Here is a 19840-nt window from a genome sequence, read left to right as displayed (position 1 = left end):
CAGGGCGGTAGCGGGGGACCGGGTACCCCCCCCTCCCTCCGGCGGGCAGTGCACCCGCCGAGGAGGGGGGGTACCCGGTCCCCCGCTACCGCCCTGCCCGGTTAAACCGCGGGCGGGGCCGGGACCGCGCCGCAGCGAGGGGGCGTGGCGGAAAATGGGGCGTGGTTAGCACAGAAGCCACGCCCCCTGCCGACCTTGTTCCCGGGACGCGCCGCCGCCGGGCCGGGCCGGGCTGATCCCCCTTGCTGCTATCGCCGCCGGTAAGATGCCGTCCGGGCGGGTCGGGACTGCGTTGTCCTTTCGCTGCAAAGGGAGAAACCGTGTGTGTGTCCGTCTGTCCGTCCGTCTGTCTGTCCCTTGCTATGGCGGGCACGGCCCTTCCCGGGCATCTCCCCCGGGAGGAGCATCTCGTACGGGGGGGGAAGCAGGGGTGAGGCTGGGGACCTTCAGCTTTGTAGCTGGGGACACCTTTGCGGGTGGCAGGGAGCGGCGGTGGCGGCCTCTTCTCCCTCCTCCTCCTCCTTCTCTTCCTCCTCTCCCTCCTCCTCCTCCTTCTCTTCTTCCTCCTCTCCCTCCTCCTCCTTCTTCACCGGGCCGGATCCGCGCAGCTTTGCAGCGGATGGCAGCAGCGAGCACCCTGGGAAGCGTGTCCAGCTCCTCCCTGACACCGCTGCTCTGGTTTGCCTCCATCCCTCCTTCCCCACCCACCCCATAAACCCCTTTTCTTCTCCAGATAGCAGCCTCTGCCCCATTTTCCTCCACTTTTTAGCTCTTTTTATCCCGCCTGCCCAACCACCGAGCCTCTCTCGGCCAAGGATGCTGCTTGGCCGGTGCCGAGGGCTGCCCTTTCCCCCATGGTTTGCTTTCGGGCGGCTGCAGAGGCAGCTGCGGTCACGCAGGCCGGAGCGTGGCCAATGCACGGCATCCTTTGTGCCATGCCTTCCGCACCGTGTGCCGTCATGAGCTGCTTGGCCAGCACGAATCTGAGGATCGGGTACCTCCCTCGTGCCGACGCGTGGCACCTCTGGGCATGGCACAGGAGCAGGAGAGCAGCTCACTTGGTTTAAAAGAAGTCAAGATTTTTGCCCTTTTCTGTGTCAATTCAGATCCAGCTCCACCATCGCTGCCACCAGTCAGACCCATGGGCAACAGTAAAGGCGGCATCCCGTCCTGGAGCCTCCCTCTCCCACGGGACCCGGCTGTGGATTTCCAACCCCTTTTTAACTTCCTCTTGGGATTTTTTGTTGTGTCGCTGAATTGCACACTGACAGTGCAGCAGGTTTAGTGGGTTACCCCAAATTAATATTTAAGAGGGCTGGGGACAGCAAGGTGTGACAGGCTGCTGTACCTATGATTTACTCTTTTTTTGATGAGGGGGGTCTGTTACAAAGCTGAGCTGCTCTCCCTTCTGCTTTCATATGGTTTTGTTTGAGTGCTCGGTTTCAGTTTTGTGCTGGAAAGGTGGGGAGGGACTCTCAGATCATGAATGTCCAAGTTTAACACCAACACAGCCCTGTAGCGCAGGACACGCGAGCTGCACAGATGTCCCAGCATCACCCAGCTGCTGGGGACCTCCCAGCTGGCCTCGCAGCAGCCACAGCAAGCGGGGATGAAGATTCCCACCAAGATGTGCAGATTTCTGCTTTGGGATTCCGGATGGGTGGAGACTTCTGGGAGGGAAGCTTGTTTTCATTTGTGCTTCTCATTTTATGAAATATCTTGGAGTGTATGCAGCAGGGGAGGGGAGGAAGGAGTAGATAGTGGTGTCTGGGGTCAGGACGGGCTGGTGGGGAGCTGACACAGTTGGTCCCCCCATCCTGCTTCCCCTTCCCTGCCACCTCCCTGGGGAGCATAACAACCCCATCCCCCTCTTCTCGCCCTGCAGCAGAGGCCAACATGACCACGTCCTCCCCGTGCTAGGGCTGCCCACCACCACCTCGGTGACCCCCCCCCCCGCCCCAGCCCAGCAGTGAGGATGCGTGCCTGGAAGGCGGTGGCCAGCACGCTGGCATTCAGTGGGGCTGATGTGGTGGTCACCACGCTGCTCTACGCCCACGGCCGGGGCGGCCGGGATGTCCTGCAGGACCTGCAGCACTTCAACATCTTCAACTCGCTGCTGGACATCTGGGGGGGCTGCCTGTACCGCAGCTGTGTGCTGCTGGGGGCCGCCATCAGGGTGGCCACCAACACAGCCTACGGCCCCCGGCGCCTCAGGGCATCACGGACCTTCATCGCCGTCGTCTGCCTCCTCACGGGCATCTACATGATGGTGAAGCTGCTGCTCTACTCGGAGGTGCGGAGGACCATCAGGGACCCCTGGTTCTGGGGGCTCTTTGCTTGGACCTACGTGGCGCTGGTGGCCACCTTCGGGCTGTGGCAGCTGCTGGCCTGTGTCACCTCCTCCCGTGAGGCGCTGGGGCCCAGCTCCGAGTCCCGTGCCGAGGCGGAGGAGAGCTGCGATGGGGTCACCCCACGGGACAAGCGGGAGGAGGCAGCAGGTCCCACCATCCATAAACTGCTGTCCTACACCAAGCCGGATGCCTTCTTCCTGGGCATCGCCTCCTTCTTCCTCCTCGTGGCTGCACTGGGTGAGCAAAGGGACCGGGGAGGGGGGCCGCAATGTGCTCCCATCCTCATCGGGAGGGAAGAAGCCATGGGGGGGGGGCTTGGTAGCACCCCAGGGTTGCTGTTTTGGGGGTGCTGTGTGGCACGTCCTGCATGGGCTGGGTAAAAAATGCAATGGGGCAAAAAAAAACCACAATAGGGGATAAAATACACTGGGAAATGAAATATCCCTATGTGCCACTAGGGGCTGCACCTCCTGGGACATCTCGTACGATGGCCGAGTACCTCCATAGTGGGGATGGGGTTGTCCACGGGCCGTCACAGTTGGAAATACAGGTCCTGTGCTGATCCCACTTGGTGGGGCTGAAACCCCATGTCCTGTGCTTGTCCGGCAGGAGAGACCTTCCTGCCCTACTACACGGGGCTGGCCATCGATGGCATCGTGGTACAGAAGAGCATGGACCGCTTCTCCACAGCAGTGCTGGTCATGTCACTGCTCGCCATAGGAAGGTAATCGCAGGGGCTGGTTTTGGCCCTGACAAGGAGGAGTTTGGGGTTTTCCTGCAGGAGCTCGCGGTAGCAGTGGGCATGGGCTGTCTCACCTGCAGCTGCTCTGCCAGGTCCCTGCCAGACCCCAGGAATGCACTTTGATTTCTCTGCGCCGTCACAGTGCAGAGAGGCCATGGTGGCAGTCACAAGGCCGTTGCGTAGCCCTCCACGACTGTCTGCTGGTGGTGGGGGAGCAGGAGCAGATACAGGGAACGGGGTCCCTGGGAAATGCTGTCCCAGCAGTGCTGCATCTCCTCCCAAAGCTTGTCACTACTGGGGTTAGGACCAGCCATCCCTGTGCTGGTAGCATGCAGAAGAGGTGTGGGCTGGTTTAGCCATCACTTCCCGGGGTGGAAAGTGGTAGCAGCACAGCATTGCCCAAGCCCTTGGCCCAGGCATGGGGGTGTTTGTGTTGCTGAGGAGCGGGTTTCGTGTCCATTGGTCTATAACGTTTCTTATCTGCAATTAGCTCATTTGCCGCAGGTATCCGGGGCGGCGTTTTTACGCTCATATTTGCAAGACTGAACATTCGCCTTCGCAACTGCCTCTTCAGGTCGCTGGTGTCTCAGGAGATGAGTTTCTTTGATGAGAATCGCACAGGTTGGTTCCTCTTTCCCCCGGATTTGCTCTAACCCCTCTATCCCATACCAGTGGTTTTTTCCCCCTTGGCTTCCCCTACCAGCACACGGCAGACTGGGGGCAGCCAGAGACGGCACACAAGTGCTCATGTTTAGAAATAGTGGCAGAAAGCTCTTCCCTTTTGGTTGCCTCCCACCATGGGGTTGGGACAGGATTGCCCAGCACCCTGGGGATATCCCATTGCCACCGATCAGCCTGATACCCAGCAGTCCCAGTGCTGATGTGCTCATCACCAGTCATCCCCAAAACACCTACTTTCCTCCTCTGGTACCTCCCATCAGTGCCTGCTGGTCAGCCGCTCTCCAGCTCTGCTCCAGGCATGAGAAACCTCAGATGTGTGAAGCTTGCTGGGTGTGCTTGTTGCTTTCTCTGCTTGCAAATCAGTCCTGTCCCGGTCCATGCTGCTCTGGTGTGGTCCCAGCCCACTGTAACTTGTCGCACATTTAATTTCGTCTCGGCAGTATTTTTAGTTTTGAGGCTGTTGCCATATTTAGCAATCACTGCACAGTGCCCTGGTAGCTGAGGACACCAGAGGTGTTACCGTAAGTGGGATATGGGTAACCCTGGACTTACACAAAAGCATGAGAATTCAGCTGTACGCAAACACGGGACAAGTATTAGGAATCCAGGGTGATGTTTGCTGGCTGTAATGTTCAGCTCCACCGAAGGGCACAGCAGGAGCTTCACCCCTTAGTAGCTGGACCCATGTCCTCAAGGCCACTTGGGTTGGCTCCAGGCTGCGGGGCACATGGCTAAACACAAACAGCCCTCTCCAAAGCCACGTCATGCTCCCCAGGGCATACTGTGCCTGGCCCTGGCTGGTCCTGCCAGGACGGCGAAGAAAGGTGCCAGCAGTCCCTGGTGAGCTCCTGGAGGGCTCCTGATGTCATTTAGAAATGAAGTTGGGGTTGGGTTGACAGCTCTGGAGGTGCATTCAGCAGCCCAGCAAACACTCCACCCAAGCACCTGCTGCCCATTTGTGTGCCCATGGGGTGCCTTCCAGTGTAGGGTGCTGCCACAGTCCCCTTTGCTGTCCTGCAGCCATCCTTGGTGATCCAGGGATGTAGCTCGTGCCTTCGGATGCATTTCATGTCCCTCGTGCATGCAGCCATTCAAGCTCCTCTGTTTTGCTTTGCATCCACAGCGGTGGAGAGTTGCTCCCCTTCCATGCCACCTTTCAGACCCCCAGCGAGGGGCTGGATTGAATGGGGAGATCCATCTTGCCCCAGGCACGGGACATGGGACGTGGCTAGGCAGTGACCTGCTGTGGTGACATGTCCCCACTCTCCCCTTCCCCACTCCGTCGCTGCTGCAGGGGATGTCATCTCCCGCCTGACGTCGGACACAACCATCGTGAGCGACCTGGTCTCCCAGAACATCAATATCTTCCTGCGCAACGTGGTGAAGGCCACGGGGGTGATCTTCTTCATGTTCAGCCTCTCCTGGAAGCTGTCGCTCGTCACCTTCATGGGCTTCCCCATCATCATGCTGGTGTCTGATGTCTATGGGAAGTACTACAAGGTAGGCAGGAGCAGCTGGCATGGCCACGGTGTGCCACAGTGCTGGGCTGTTCCCCTTGTGAAGCCATCATGGAGATTGTGGGTGGCCTTGGAGCTGGTGGGACTGATGCTCGAGTGCTTTGCCGCTGGCAGTGGGGGTGGGAAGGCGGCATTAAACCTGTATGGGCAGGCATAGTGGCCTGTGGCCTCGGCTCTTACCTTGCTTCATGCTAAGGAGTGGAAGCATCTGCGGTCTGACAGAAGAGGTAGCTCGGATGTGGGATGTCCTGTATGCACCTGCCTGTCCTCATGCAATCTCTCCTCTCCCTTTGTTGTGACTTGGTGGGGGTTAAACCCAGTGCCGAGCTCCCTCCCTCTGCCCAGGGCTAATGTGGTTCAAGGGCTGTCCCCTGTGGCTAATGCCGCATCACATGAACCACGTGAGTCCTGCAGTGGTGCTCCCTGCGTCGGTTATTGGTGCTTTCCACTGTGCCAGGGACACAGCGTGCACAGGTCCTGCCGAAACAGGGTCCTCGGGTGCTGCCTTGCCCGGCCACAGCTCCTCCTGCAGGTCAGGCACTCGTGGGAGGAGTGGAGCTGCCCTTGGTCTCCAGACCTGTCCCTGACTTGGAAACTCCTGGAAGGGCTCCTTGGGCCAGGCTGACCCTGTCCCATCAGGGCACCAGAAGCAGCAGCTCTGCCGCAGGCTTCCCAAGTGGCCCCGGACATGGCACTTCACCTCCTGCAGCCCAGGTCCCTCCTTGGGGACAGCACAATGAATCTGTTCTCCTCCTGGCACAGTGTCCCAGGCTGTCCCAAGGTGTGGGATATATCCCAGTGCTCAGCCTTGTTGCCCATGGCGTTGGAAAATGTCACCATGCCTTCTTTTCCCGAGCCCAGTAGAGCCCGGGGCGTGCGGGGAGATGTGCCACAGGCAGCCTGGTGCCTGCTGAGCCCCCTCTGCCTCCCCCCGCTCCCTGCAGAAGCTTTCCAAGGATGTGCAGAATGCCCTGGCCAAGGCCAACAACACTGCCGAGGAGACCATCTCCGCCATGAAGACTGTCCGCAGTTTTGCCAACGAGGAGGTAGAGGCAAACGTATACTGGCAGAAGCTGCAGCAGGTGTACAAACTCAACAAGCGGGAGGCCATGGCTTACACCTACTACATCTGGTCAAGCGGGGTAGGTGGCCGGCACCGGGGTTTCCCTACACCGGGCTAGGGACAGGCAGGGGACATTGCTTCGGATCCCAAAATGCTCATGGCACGATGCATGTGCTTATTCTCCGCTTCCAGGGAGCTTTGCCGGGTGAGCCCAGCCTTGATGTCCGCTGCCAGTAATCCTCTGTCTCTTGATTATTACTTTTTTCCACTCATCAGAAAATATATTCCATTCCCCCTTAGGGCAGTGCTGCATCATGCCACCAAACAGTCTGTTTTCTCTTGCAAATAAGAATATAATTGATAACCACTCAAGGTCGTGGAAAACCCCGTGCTTCTGTGTTGCTGCATTGCGTGCCTGTGCCAGCTCATCTCCGGGGCTCCGGCTGGGAAACAGCCGTGGCGTTGGTTGAGCTTCTGCTCAGAAATGGAGATTTTCTGCGTGTGGGTGGTGGCAGGGGGAGGATGCTGGGGTTTGGGTTTGGGGTATTTTGCAGTTTTGTTTTTTTTTTTTTAACAAAATCCTATTTCATAATTTAAGACCAGATGGTTTGGGACTTCTGCTGCATCGGCTGATAACTAAGGCTGTGCAAAACCCTCACGTGAGGCTGCCCTTATCTCTGCACATTCGAGGATCTACATAGCCTCTGGTGAAGGGTTTGCGAGTTATGGTGCCCTCATGCAGCCATGGGAGACTTTATGGCTTCCCAAGTCTGGAAGCAAAATCGGAACATTTTTAGCATTGTTCCTGGGCTCCCAGGTGAAGCCAGAGCATGAACTGGGTCAGCACAGATCCCGCCGAGCCAAAGAAGGCAAAAACCCTCAAAAAGTGCTCCTGCAGGGCTCATGTAGAAAGAAGCCGATGGATTTAGCACAGCCCTGGTAGAGTCTTTCTCAGAGGCAACGCAGGATCTTAAGGTCAGATCATAGCAGAGCAATAGAGGAGGAATTTTTTTCCCCAGTATTTTTGTCTGTGTGAATTTACAGCCTGTCCCACAAACGTCGCACAGAGCACCAGGGCATTGCTGCTTTTCTGAGCGCCTGGGCAGCATGGAACAAAACTGGCTAAATAAAGGCAGGGGCTGGTATTTGTCATACCAAAGCTGATCTGTCTCCTTTCTGGAGTAGGTGGTACCCCCCACACTGATTTCAGGCAAGAGTTGAGGTTATGCTTCAGGGACTTGTACATGCAAGGAGGATTTTTTGCATTAACTCTTGGCTTGATTTTGTGTTCTAAATTAAACTGTGTCACACTCATATAACAGAAAGTTTATTTTAGTGGTGAGCTGACTGCATGTGTTGGATAATTTGAGCATAGATTATTATGCTTGAAGACGTTAGTCCAAGACGGAAGTTCATGAGATGCTCTGTAATTTCAGTTGAATTCTCCCTCCTCGGCTGTTGCCCCTCTGGACTCCTGTTTTGTTGAAAGATGCCAGCCCAGCTCCTTAAATCAGCCCATGTACTTGAGTTTCTTTTCCCTTCTTATATACATGCTCACTGCCAGGGCTGTCAGCTGTGCGCTGTCAGGGATGCTCAGTTCGGAGCTCAAAGAATAAATGTCAGCACATGAATTGTGGGCTGTTGTGTGAGTAATTACAAATGCACCAAAATACCAGTTGTCCTTGCTGATTTTGGGGTGTTTTCTTGCTTTCAGCTGACCCTCCTGGTGGTCCAGGTCAGCATCCTTTACTATGGTGGGCACCTTGTGATCTCAGGGCAAATGACAAGCGGAAACCTGATATCCTTCATCATTTACGAGTTCGTCTTAGGAGACTGCATGGAGGTGAGTCTGTTTTATCCCTCTGGGCTACCCCATATCAAGATGATGTTTATCTTCCAGAAGGTCCCAGGGCAGTCACAGGGCTAGATCCAGTGTTGACCTTCCTGTGATGCACTTCCTTGGCACTGTGGCTTTGCCCACCGGTGGGCTGATTTTCCCCTCTGATCCCCACGCCCCTCCTGCTGTGGCCTCGCAACCTGAATGTGCCCAAAGCAGCTCATCCCCCAAAAAGGCAATCGGGACCAAAAGGGTCAGGCTAGCCCCACTGAAGGGCAAAGTCCTGGCTGCCTCCCAAGCACGTTTCCTGGCGTGAAGGATGCAGGGATTATGAAGCTGCCTGTTAAATTTCAGGCTTCATTAAAAACTTAATTATATTACTTTTTTTTTCCTGGAATAGGCTGCAAGCTGCTGCGTTGGCAGTGTGTTAGCAAGATGGGATTGTGGGTGGGATGGTAGAGCCCACCCAGGGCTGCCTTTCCCTTGCAAAGGTGTAAGCTTGGCTAATCGAGGCAGAAATGATCAAATCGAGGTTTCCTCGCAGCCAAGCATGGTTTCAGCGGTGCTTCAGCCGTTGTGCAGCGGCAGAGCAGAGCTGGAGGCAGCTTGCCTGGCTCTCACCATCTGTTCAGATGACTGCAGGCTCTGGTGGTGTTTCCAGGCTGTGGTTTTGGTGTGGGTTTGGTTTGGTTTGGTTTTTTTTTTTTCTCTCCTGATGGGAGGGGCAGTTGCAGTACAAGCTGTTCTGCAGCTCTGGGCTTAATATTGAAAAGAGCCGACGTGATGGGGGTTTATTCCAGGGAAGCTGGTGTCAGCTTGCAGCGGTTGTAGTTGGGAAAGTGCAATGGTAAATCCACTAGGACCATATCCCAGCAGGGAACAGCTTTACCAGCTGCCAGATGGTTGTCTAGAAGGGTCCAGCCTGGAGATGCTCTGCGTTTGAGACGTGTGCTAGGGAGCGAACCAGCCACCCTTGGGGGCTGGTGCAGTGTGCTGCCGTACGTGGGCTCTGTTGGGTTGGGGAGCTGCTGGTCTTGAGCAAAGAGAGACAAGTAGAGGATTTTGTTGGAAGTTTGGAAGTATCTCCTGGCACACGTCTTCTATTCCCAATCCATGTGTTTACCTCTTCTGTTCCCCTCTGAGTCTACCCATGCACAAAACTCCCTTAGATTCCCTTTCCCTGGATACATCCATATATCCCCTCCATACCCTGCAGAGGGGGAAGAGCTTTCTTTTCCTGTGTGTGATGACTGTAGTTAATGTCAGATGATAGAAGACTTGGGAATGCTTCAACCGTTCTCCTTATGTGTGGCACTGACTGACTTTTCCATTGCATGGGAAGGTCTCACCATTACCTCTTCCCTTCCAGTCCATCGGCTCTGTCTACAGCGGCCTGATGCAGGGAGTGGGAGCTGCCGAGAAGGTGTTCGAGTTCATCGACCGCAAGCCAACGATGGTGAATGACGGGTCCCTGGCCCCAGACCACGTGGATGGGAAGGTGGAGTTCAGAAACGTGACGTTTTCCTACCGCACTCGCTCTGCAACACAGGTCCTCCAGGTGAGCCTCACAGGCGCAGAGCCCTCCCCACCACGAGGCATCACGCGCTGCTTCTCCATCGCGGCAATAACCGATCCCCGGCCTGCGGGAAATGTCAGCTGCCCTTTTGGAGATGCGTGAAGGCAGGCTCAACGGCATGCTGGAAAACAGATTAAAAGGAACAGTGGGTGTTTAGGGCTGGCCTTCCTTACAAGGAATGAGATTTATTAATAAAACCCTTGTTTTCCACTCAGGCATTAAACACATCAGCATGGTACAGGGCTGTGTGCCAAGCTGCCTCAGACTGTTTCCATGGGAGAGGGGCTGGGGTCATGAGGCAGGGGGAGGCAGCAAAGAAGTTAGTTTGCTTTGTAGTTTTTAGAGGTCCTGCTACATCAGTGGGCAAATCTGAAGCCATTTTGGAGGCTTCTTGTTTCCTCAGAGCCAGGAGAGATGGCTGATGTGGCACATCACCAAGGTGGAGGGTCACCGTGGCTGGATTTTTGGCTACCTTTCTTGCGTAGTGCCAAAGCTGCCCCAGGACACTGGGAAGAGCCAGGACCTGAGCATGCTCTCCCATCCATGTTGCAGAATGTGTCCTTCACCCTGCACCCTGGCAAAGTGACAGCGCTGGTGGGTCCTTCGGGGAGCGGGAAGAGCTCCTGTGTCAACATCCTGGAGAATTTCTACCCTCTACAAGACGGGCAGGTGCTGCTGGACGGGCGTCCCATTAATATGTACGATCACAAGTACCTGCACTCAGTGGTACGAGCGACTGATACGTGTATTCTAGCTATTGCCTGCCGTGATCAGAGGGGATAGATGGTAGTGTTGCATGTTGCTTTGGATTTGCTCTGGCAACTTCTGCAATGTCCAGAAAGCTGGAGGCTGGAGGTGGTCCAGGAAATGAATTCAGATAATTTGTGGGGGCGGAAGGGAAAGGGATGGAGAGTGGTTTCATGGGGAGGGGGAAGCCTTCCAAAAACAGAACAAAAACCATGTTTTGTTTTGTATTTTTTGGCCAACGCAGTAGAAATGTGTTTTTGGTTGTTGGATTAATTACCATCTAAATTGGGTTTAGAAAAAGAGTTTTGCATTCCTCCAGCACTTTCTACCTTAAGATCTTAAATTAATTCTCAGGTAATGGGGAGTTAAACCTCTCTGGATCCTGGCAGCAGCTGGAGCACAAAAGGGGCTGGGTGGTTTGCCTAGGAGAGGGGTTCGGGCCCCTCAGCTCTCTTCTGTGTGTCAGCACAGATCAGCCTTCATCTCCTCTGCAAGTAACTGCCTTCTTTGTTTGCCCCCAGAGCGAATGGCCTCACCAATCAGCAGGAAAACGTGAAAACAATTGATCAGAGACGGGCTGGAAAGCCAAAGCCAGTGTGACTAATTCACATTCCCTGCCCGTACGGAGTGAAAATTAAAAGACAAGCTAGTCTTTCAGTTTAGAAAGCCTGGTGTGGTGTTAGGAGCATGGGGAGAAGTCAATTAAAATATGATTGTGTCCTGATGGCTGTCTTCATGCCCAGTTCTGAGCAATAATTTGGAGGGTTCAATTTATGTCAATATTGAAGGTTTGACAAAGCAGGCTGAATGCAAGAGTAAGCAGCAATGGCTCTAAGGTAGGACAGGGAGGCTGTTGCTAAGCAATTAAGGAATTGCAGCAGCTATGTCCCTAACTTGCTAATTTTGGATTAAAAGATTCAGGAGGGCTCATTCACGTGGCCCAAGCATGATTACTGGCCTTGAATGGAAAATCAGCAAGAGCCTGGGAGAAGGTCTCTCCAGCCTGCCTTGTCCCAGCAACTGGTTTGCCATTCTGGGAAGAGCGAACAGTGACAGGAATGACAGGTCTGGAGCAAAGACACAGCAGGGTCTTCAATGAGGAAGCCCGTCCCACATGCCAAAGTACCAGCACTGCATCAGGTTTCTTTCCTGCAAAATGGCTTCCCAGCAGATGATGCAAACTGGGCTGGGGCTGCCGCTGGGCACCCCATCATTAGCATCCTCACTGGAAGCTCACATTGAGGCACTTCTGTATCGTGATTTAATGGTGGGGCTCTGCCCACTTGAGTCCTTACCCAGCAGCAACAAATGCCGATGATCCGAGACGCTGGCCGGCGCGTCTTCTGCTTCCAACCCCCTGCTCTTCCCTTCCTTTCTGCAGATCTCCCTGGTGAGCCAAGAGCCGGTGCTGTTCGCCCGCTCTATTGCAGATAATATTTCTTACGGCTTACCTTCAGCCTCCTTTGAGTCGGTTGTTCAGGCTGCCCAGAAGGCCAACGCGCACGCCTTCATCACGGAGTTACAAGATGGCTACCACACAGGTACCAAAATCCCTCCTTCAATGCACTTGGAAAGCATCGCCTAGGGAAGGCAGAGACTCTCCACTTGGGTGGAAAGTCAGGCAGATAGTGACGGACACGAGTTCGTGGCAGCTTGGTGGTGGTGTAGAGGCAGCTACATGGAGAGGTACAGCACCCTGGCGGCCTTTTGGGGCATCCCAGGAGACTGTTTCTGCTGCTGCTCTGTGGCAGCGGGGTGAGTGTCCCCCATCCCATCCGGACCGTTCCAGCTCCTGGTGCCTGGCAGTGTTATGGAGATGTGGCACTGGCAGTCTCACCATTTTTCAGGGCAGCAATCAGGAGAAAAGGCCAGAACCCAAGTGGTTAGCTGTGTACCACCCCACCTGCAGAGGAAGAAAATAAACCTGTGATAAATCCATAGTAATAAAAGCTGATGTGTTAGTGACAGTGGGGTTTTGTGAGGTCAGACTGACGATGGTTCGTGCTTATGGGAGCCAGCAGAGAAGTCCCGGTTTCCCCTCACTGCTGCCTCGGTTGCACACCCTCCAGAGCCTGACTTGCAGGGAGAGATGGCAGAGATGCAGCTGCATGGGCAGAGCTGGGGGGGGCTCGGGGTTTGGATGATCTCCCAGGCTCAGGGACTTCTCTGTGTTGTTTCCGTGAGCATCAGTGACTCAAACCCTGGAACAACAGTAGAGAACTTGCTGCTGGGGGGAAGGACTGCAGCCTTGGGGATGTTTTACTCATTTAAGTTGCTCTGCCAAGTGAGCAGAAGCGTTTACCTGCTCTTTGCTTCAAAGCATGACACCATCCTGATGCTGTGGCTGGGAGCTGAACTTGATGGCAGCTCTTGATTTTTATTTTGACCCCTGCCTCTCTCCCTTGACCCAACAGAGGCAGGTGAAAAAGGAGCCCAGCTGTCAGGTGGCCAGAAGCAGAGAGTGGCAATTGCCAGGGCCTTGATCCGAACCCCTCCCATCCTAATCCTGGATGAAGCCACGAGCGCACTGGATGCAGAGAGCGAACATGCGGTGAGTAGGTGACTCGGGTGTTTGGGCCAAATAGGCAATCTGGGTTTGGAGGAAAGACTGTAGCTTCAATTTCCAGCCTGTGGACAAGCTTAGTCTTGACATGGTGCAATCAGGTGTTTGGGTAAGACGCTAATTCCTGAGCAGGAATTTGCTTCCAACACTGCTGTAGCCACCAAGAAGGGAATAATCCTGTGCTCACAGCAGCCAGCGCCTGACAAACCTGATGAGATAGGGATCTCTGCCAATTTTTTTAAATATGGAAAGTGTTAATTGGCATACAGCAACTCTGCAGCCTTTTAGAACAGGATAAGGAGGAAGACCCTAAAAAATGGTACTGCAGCAGGGGGAGAGTTGGACTGCCTGAGCTAAAATCCCAGCTGAGGCACCAAAGAAGCCACATTTGCAAGAAAGGCACTGAGCTTTCTGTGAACTGAGCTGGTTTATCTGGCTGGGACATGACAACCAAACAGCTCTACCAGTAGCAGTTTGGCCTCACTGGTTTAATGACATGAGGGAAAGCTAGTTCAAAGTTGAGATGTGAGGACGTGTCTCCCGGTCCCAGAGGATGAGTGCTGCTGGTCCACAGTGTGGGGCAGCGCAAGCATCTGACCTTGGAACAGCTCGCTGACTCGCAGGTCCTCAGCCACGTATGTGGTATCTCATGCCAGCCAGGGGCTGGTTTTGGCTAGCCAGGGTTGCCAACGTGAAATGTGCCTGGTGGCCATCTGCCTGCCTTTAGACCTTAGTGCTACTGTCTGTCTCTTGGCTGGAAAACAACTCTCTCTCGCTCTGCCTTGATACAGCCAAGAAATAGCCCCACTTTTCTGAGCAGATGTATTTACCGGGTATTGGCTTCCTGCAGTCCATGCCAACACCATGTGGCTTCCAAATTTGGGGCCCAGCTCTAACAAGACCCAGCTTGCAGGATCAGACCTGTGTGCATACCGCACCTGCAGGCTGGCTGGACTGAGACAGTCTTTCGGGCTGCACAGCGAAAGCCGGGAGCTGGGATGGACGTGCTGGTGCTGGTAGTGCTGCAGGGAGTCTTGTGTCCTCTGCGTAGCCAGAGGAGAGCAAACCTCCTGTCCAGAGGTTTCTTAACACAGACCACAACGCTGCTGTTCTCCCTTCCAAAGTGGAGCCAGGGACACTCGGACACTAACGTCTTTTCCTTCCATGCAGATTCAGCAGGCGATTTATGGCGACTTGCGGAACCACACGGTGCTTGTCATAGCTCACAGGCTGAGCACTGTCGAGAAGGCACACAACATCATTGTGCTGGACAAGGGCCGCGTGGTGCAGCAGGGCTCGCACAAGGAGCTGATGGAAGAAGGAGGCCTTTATTCCAAGCTGGTGCAGAGACAGATCCTGGGGCCGGAGGGGAGCGGCGCGGAGAGTCGCCAACCTGCAGCCCGGGGGGATGCAGTGAAGGGGCCTGGCGGGTTGGAGGAAGAGTTCAGGATAGACCATTCCCTGCCAGCCGTGGCACAGGACGATTACAACAACACGGCTCACAAGTGAGAGCGGCGACGGCCGGCACTCGAGACGCTTGCTGGGACGCCGCGACAGGAGGCAGCTTGCCGACGACGGGCTCGCGCGCTGCAGAACGCCGCCCGTTTGCTCACCCCGCGCGCGTCACACACCCGTGCACACACAAACACACACTATAGAGCTTCCTGCATTACAGTCCAGTGGGCAGATGCCGGCTGGTTAAACAGGGAAATGGATTTATTCGAGGGAGTTGGGTCTTCAGCAATTCCCAGGGTTTCTACTGGGTTTCTTTTCGTACTACCAGTAATTCCTCTCGACTGGGACTTTTCTCCCATTGATATGCATGTGTAACTGCTATTAACTGTAATGGATGTTAAATGCATGCATGGAGGGGAAGATTGAAAACCCCTTCAGGAATTTCAGGGGGTGGCTTTTGTGGCTGGATAGAAAAACAGTGACTGTAAAACAAGGTCCGGCTCCCACTATCAATCTATGGGGCCAATCCAAAGTCTGCTGAAGTCTGTAGGGAGCTCCCTTTGGCTTCAGTGAAAACTGGATCACTCCCTTGGGGCTGAACGCCGGGAGAGTTTTGCACTGAGTGCCTGCAGGCTCAGGCTCACAACCATTGCTGCTGAGCTTGTATCATGTAGTAACCATCCTTGCTGGAACAAGCCAGGGAACCGGGAGGCAGATGTTGCTTTCAGATTTGCTCTTGGTGCTTGGTGGGTGTTTGTTTTTAAGGATGAAAAGTTTTACCATAATTGGGTTAGGTTTTGGGGTTTGGGGTTTTTTGTTTCTTTTTTTTTTTTTTTTAATACATTTGTGTGCACTGTGCAATGTCTGTCTGGCTCCAGCATCCACTGAAAATTGGTCTGTTATTTTGGCATTTTTTTAACTCACAACCCCGGTGCTGGTTTGAAAAAAACACTACTAAAGACAGGCATAAAATACTAAAAGACAGCACTTTATAAATCCCACCAAAGCTTTGTTCAGCTTCAGGCCATGCTAGCGACTTCACTGCATGGGTAATCCGTACAGTCACTTTCCTTGAAGTCCGACTTTAGCTGCCTGAACTTTAAAATGTGTTTCTTTGAATATTATTTATTAACTTACTTTTAGTATGAGGGATAGAAAGAAATATGTTGCTCCTAGCCCTTTTGGGTAATGGCTCTGGCTTAATAGTGTTATCCTGCCATAGATTGGTGAAGAAACCTATGCAGCCAGGCAGGTGCTGTTGAAAAACAGCATTTATACAGGGAAGACTGACTTCGGACTGTGCACAGTTAAGAAATTATCTCAAGCACTTTAGCTCTCATGTTTTCTGATATTTGAATGCTGCTGTGTTTTACTTTTTAGCAGGTTTGCATTTTTGTTGGCGATGTTTTGTTTTTGTTTAGTGATGTTTTACAAACTCTTTAGTGTCCTTGAGGAGGGGTGCTCAAAAAATAAAATACTACCTCTGCCACTCAACATCGAGCCAATCTAGTGGGACTGGTTTTTGCATTCAGGGTTTTCAAGGTCATGTTCATCTGAGATGGTGGCTGAATACAGCTGCACACTGCACATGTTCTGGCTCCCTTGCAGGGAATGACAAGAAGAACCTACAGAGAATTAGGTTTGTAAAAGGCTTCAGCATCTGATAATGGCCGTGAGCCATAGCAGTATGTATAACCTGTTTAAGAACTTGTTTTCATTCCGGATCCCATCCGGTAGTCAGTAGTCAGTCTCGCATGAAAGGGCAGGTAATCTAACCCATTCTCAAAGCACAGTGCTTTGTGACTGGAATCTTTTCAGCTGCTTGCTTTTGTGATATGATAAAAATCTGTGCCTTGGAAACGAGAGCTCTTTTTGTCTTGTCTCCCTCCACTTAGGAAACCTCTGTTGCTCTGAACTCCTCAGTTCACCCCTACAGTAAATGGCCATGCATTCCTGCTTGATCAATATCTGCACTGTGGGTATGAAGAGGTTGGGAGTTCCACCCAGTGCTGGCAGGCAAGGGATTAATTCTGCATTTTTATCAGTACCTGGGAGCAGAATGTGGCCAGCGGTTCACAGAAGTGGAATTAATTTCTGCTTAATTAAAAAACTGGGGGGGGGAATTGGGTTACCTAGGAACTAGGGAAGCCGACTCACCCTGGGAAGTGCTGGTAGGACAATGCTTGTTAGTACACGAGATGCCAGAAAAGAGAATTTGATTGTATCATGTGTGTCCCTCCCAGGCAGTGCTGCAAAAATGGGAATTGGAGGATACAATCAGATTAGTTTTATTGCAAAGACAACAGTGAATGTCAGGAAGGGAGCCCTGCTTCCCAAGCCTGTTGTGATGATAATCCCATCATTGCACTCCCAGGTCAGGCCCAAACAGCTTCAACTGAAATGGCACATTGGAAACGGCAGATTGTCTCTGCTGGTGGCACCAGTCCAAGCTGATAACAGGGCCTGACTTTGTTCATTGCCACAGGTGCTGAATTCTCTCTTTCGCATCCAGATAACTCAAGGCTACTTTTCCACTGAGCCTTACATCTTGTGGCTCGAACAAGTCCCTTTACTGTGCTGTTGGCATGTGGCAAGTGGATGCACCTGTATGCTAAAGCCATGAGGGCTTTCTTGTGGCCTGGAAGCCTGGTGGGAGCTCCACATGCCACTGGGGATCCAGCAATACTAATCTAATGCAGACATTTCTGCTGGCCCAGTACAAACCCTATGACTGTACAGAAAATCCTGTTTTTCAAAATCATTCCAACTATGACTTCTTTTTGAAGTGAAAATCAGGGCCAGAGATGCCCGTTAGCCAACCTAATCCCAGCAGTGAAGATGAGCTTAATTTGGTGCAGCAGTGGGAATTGCTCCAGTGCTGGAACACGAGCTGCTTCCCCTGGAGCTGCCCCATCCCTTGGGCCTCGCTGCCTGTGGGCAGTCTCTGTGCTTCAGGCTATTCTCCTGGAAACAAGGCCACTGGTCCCTCTGAAACCCTGAAGTGTAAAATTTTGTGGCTGTGGGTTTGCCCAGAGTTGACGTTTACGTGGGAATGCGAACAAAATCTGTTCAGGAGCTTCTCAATTACAACCATGCAGATAAAAAGTTTCTTGTCCTCAAAGGGAACAGTCGTCTTCACAGGGAACTCAGAGGGGTTTATCTGAAACCTTGACTTGGGAAGCACAGCTTGAAGACTGTCATGGCAGAATTGGAAGCAATTAGGCGTTTGAAAGCACGATTGATTACAAAGTTTGACTGTATAGTCCATGGCAGGTTGTTTTCTGCACTATTAATAAGCTCTCAGCATTCCCTGCAATAAGTATAACCACAGCTTTATTTGATTTAAACATTGGAGAACCCTATCCAAGCTGAAGTTCCTACATCTAGATCCTACAGTCCTACTGATTCCCCAAGGACATGCAATTACCCTGTACCTTTGCACAGACAAGGTATGTGGCTGACTGACCCAGTAAATGAGAACACTGTAATGGAAAAAAACACAGCTGTGTTTATTCCAACAACTTGTCTCCCAGTGCACCAACCTCTGCCTCAATAAGCAACTGTGTTTGTTTCAGTGGCTGCGCTTTCTAGGCCTTCAGCAGGTCTGGAAATGTCACAAGCAAATAGACATAGTGCTTCTAGCTCAGGTTCAGAGATGTGTCAGTCTGGGGAGGAAAAATAGTATCTGCCTTTTCTACTCTAGCTTCACTGTGAGCTTAAGGCAAAGAAAATATTTGCAGGTATATAAACCTGCTCCTCTTGTCATGCCTGTGGCTCCCTGAAAGGAAGGAATATAGTACTAACAATTAATTCTTGCTCTCTCTCAGGCAGCAGGACCACTGTTTCTCTGCCAGGATGCTGAATATGCAGACCATTTTCATGTATTAAGGAATCCGGATTATGAAATCTAAACAGAAGTATGGACTATGATTAATATATAGAAGGAAATTAAATTGCAAATAAGCCTTAAAACTTATCTGTCCATTGAGCGACCAGATTAATAAGGGTTAATAAACGCCAAAGATTAGACTTGCAAATTCAGTCTCTACATAACCAACCAGTTTTTCCAGGAAAAGAAAAGAAGTTGTTGTGAAGGTGACTTGCAAAATATGTCTAAAGCTAATAAATATGCATGGCTACAGTGCTACTGACCGTAAAAGGATATGAGGTGACAGAAGGAAATCCAAGATCAAGTTTAAAAAGAAATAAAATCTAACATCTAATTTAAACTAGGCTGGATGCCAGTTCTCCCCAAGACTGAAGCCTGACTCCTTATTCACCATGACATGGTTTCTACTGTAATCTTCCCAATTTTTTTGTTCCATTTCTCCTGTAATAAGAAATCCTGACTCTGTACTTTGCCTGCTTACAGTTCATGAATGCTGTCATCCTTCAAAAGGATTTCAGCAAAGGCAAATAGGAAGCGGGGCTAGGTAGCTGATAAATCTCAGCTTGCAGCACTGCAATATTTGATAATCCCTGTAGTCTAAAATCCTAGTTTATCTGCAATGCTTCATATTCTGTCCAAGTGATGTGCTGTCACAAAACCTTTATCTTTCATGAAGGCTGCTGAATGGAAAGGCACTTTCCTACCTGTCCAAATAGAATATATAATTATACAAAAGCAGCTGACCCCTCTCTTGTCTCTCAACCTCAGCTGCTTTTCTGGCCAACCTGATAACTCAATCACATGCAGATGCTGATCAAGGTACTCAAAAGCAGACCAGATGTTTAATACAGATACTTCTCTAACATTGCCAGAACCCAAACATATCTACATAGGGACAAGTGGTATTTTCAATATATGTTGTACTTGAGCACAAATGAGTTATGTTCTCCCTGTGCATTTTGTGAGGATGTCATTGTTCTGCATTATGCAGCTCCTAACTTTAATACAGATTACTGTTGACTAATTCAAATAATCCATTCCTTGATGTCTAGAGCAGTGAACTTCCATCAACCCCATGCAACATAAACAAAAATTAGGTAGTTACAGAAAAACTCCTTAGGTCACTGTAAACCATCTTTCCTGACAGCATATTGACAATACAATTATTATCCTACTGTAGTGCCCTTCACCAGAGATACTCACCCAGAGCACCTCTACAAGCATTATTCAGTGTGAATTTTTCCTCTCCACCCTCACCTGGGACTGAGCAGTTGTTATTATTCCTCTTTTTAAGCAAAAGGCACTATGGTTGAGGGAAGCTGAGAACAGTCAGGATCACACAGAAAGGCAGTGGTAAAACTAGATTTACAACATGAAGCTGAGTCAGACTCTTCTAAACCACGCCCCCCCCCCAATTAT

The 19840-nt window shown here is 51.9% G+C and overlaps 1 protein-coding gene across 1 annotated transcript; it reads left to right on the top strand.

The window, feature by feature from the left end:
- The first annotated feature begins 170 nt into the window (after window positions 1-170).
- On the top strand, window positions 171-16032 carry ABCB9 (ATP binding cassette subfamily B member 9). Its single transcript, XM_052797355.1, has 12 exons — window positions 171-260; window positions 1886-2588; window positions 2961-3075; window positions 3584-3714; window positions 5069-5274; window positions 6236-6433; window positions 8069-8197; window positions 9561-9749; window positions 10320-10493; window positions 11896-12055; window positions 12929-13065; window positions 14248-16032. Exons 2-12 carry the CDS (start codon window positions 1976-1978, stop codon window positions 14584-14586), a joined length of 2391 nt encoding a protein of 796 aa, XP_052653315.1. The 5' UTR covers window positions 171-260; window positions 1886-1975; the 3' UTR covers window positions 14587-16032.
- The last annotated feature ends 3808 nt before the right edge of the window (window positions 16033-19840 follow it).

This window comes from Harpia harpyja, chromosome 9 (genome assembly GCF_026419915.1).
Source record: "Harpia harpyja isolate bHarHar1 chromosome 9, bHarHar1 primary haplotype, whole genome shotgun sequence".
NCBI classification, from domain to species: Eukaryota; Metazoa; Chordata; class Aves; order Accipitriformes; family Accipitridae; genus Harpia; species Harpia harpyja.
This window is presented reverse-complemented; position numbering and strand designations above follow the sequence as displayed.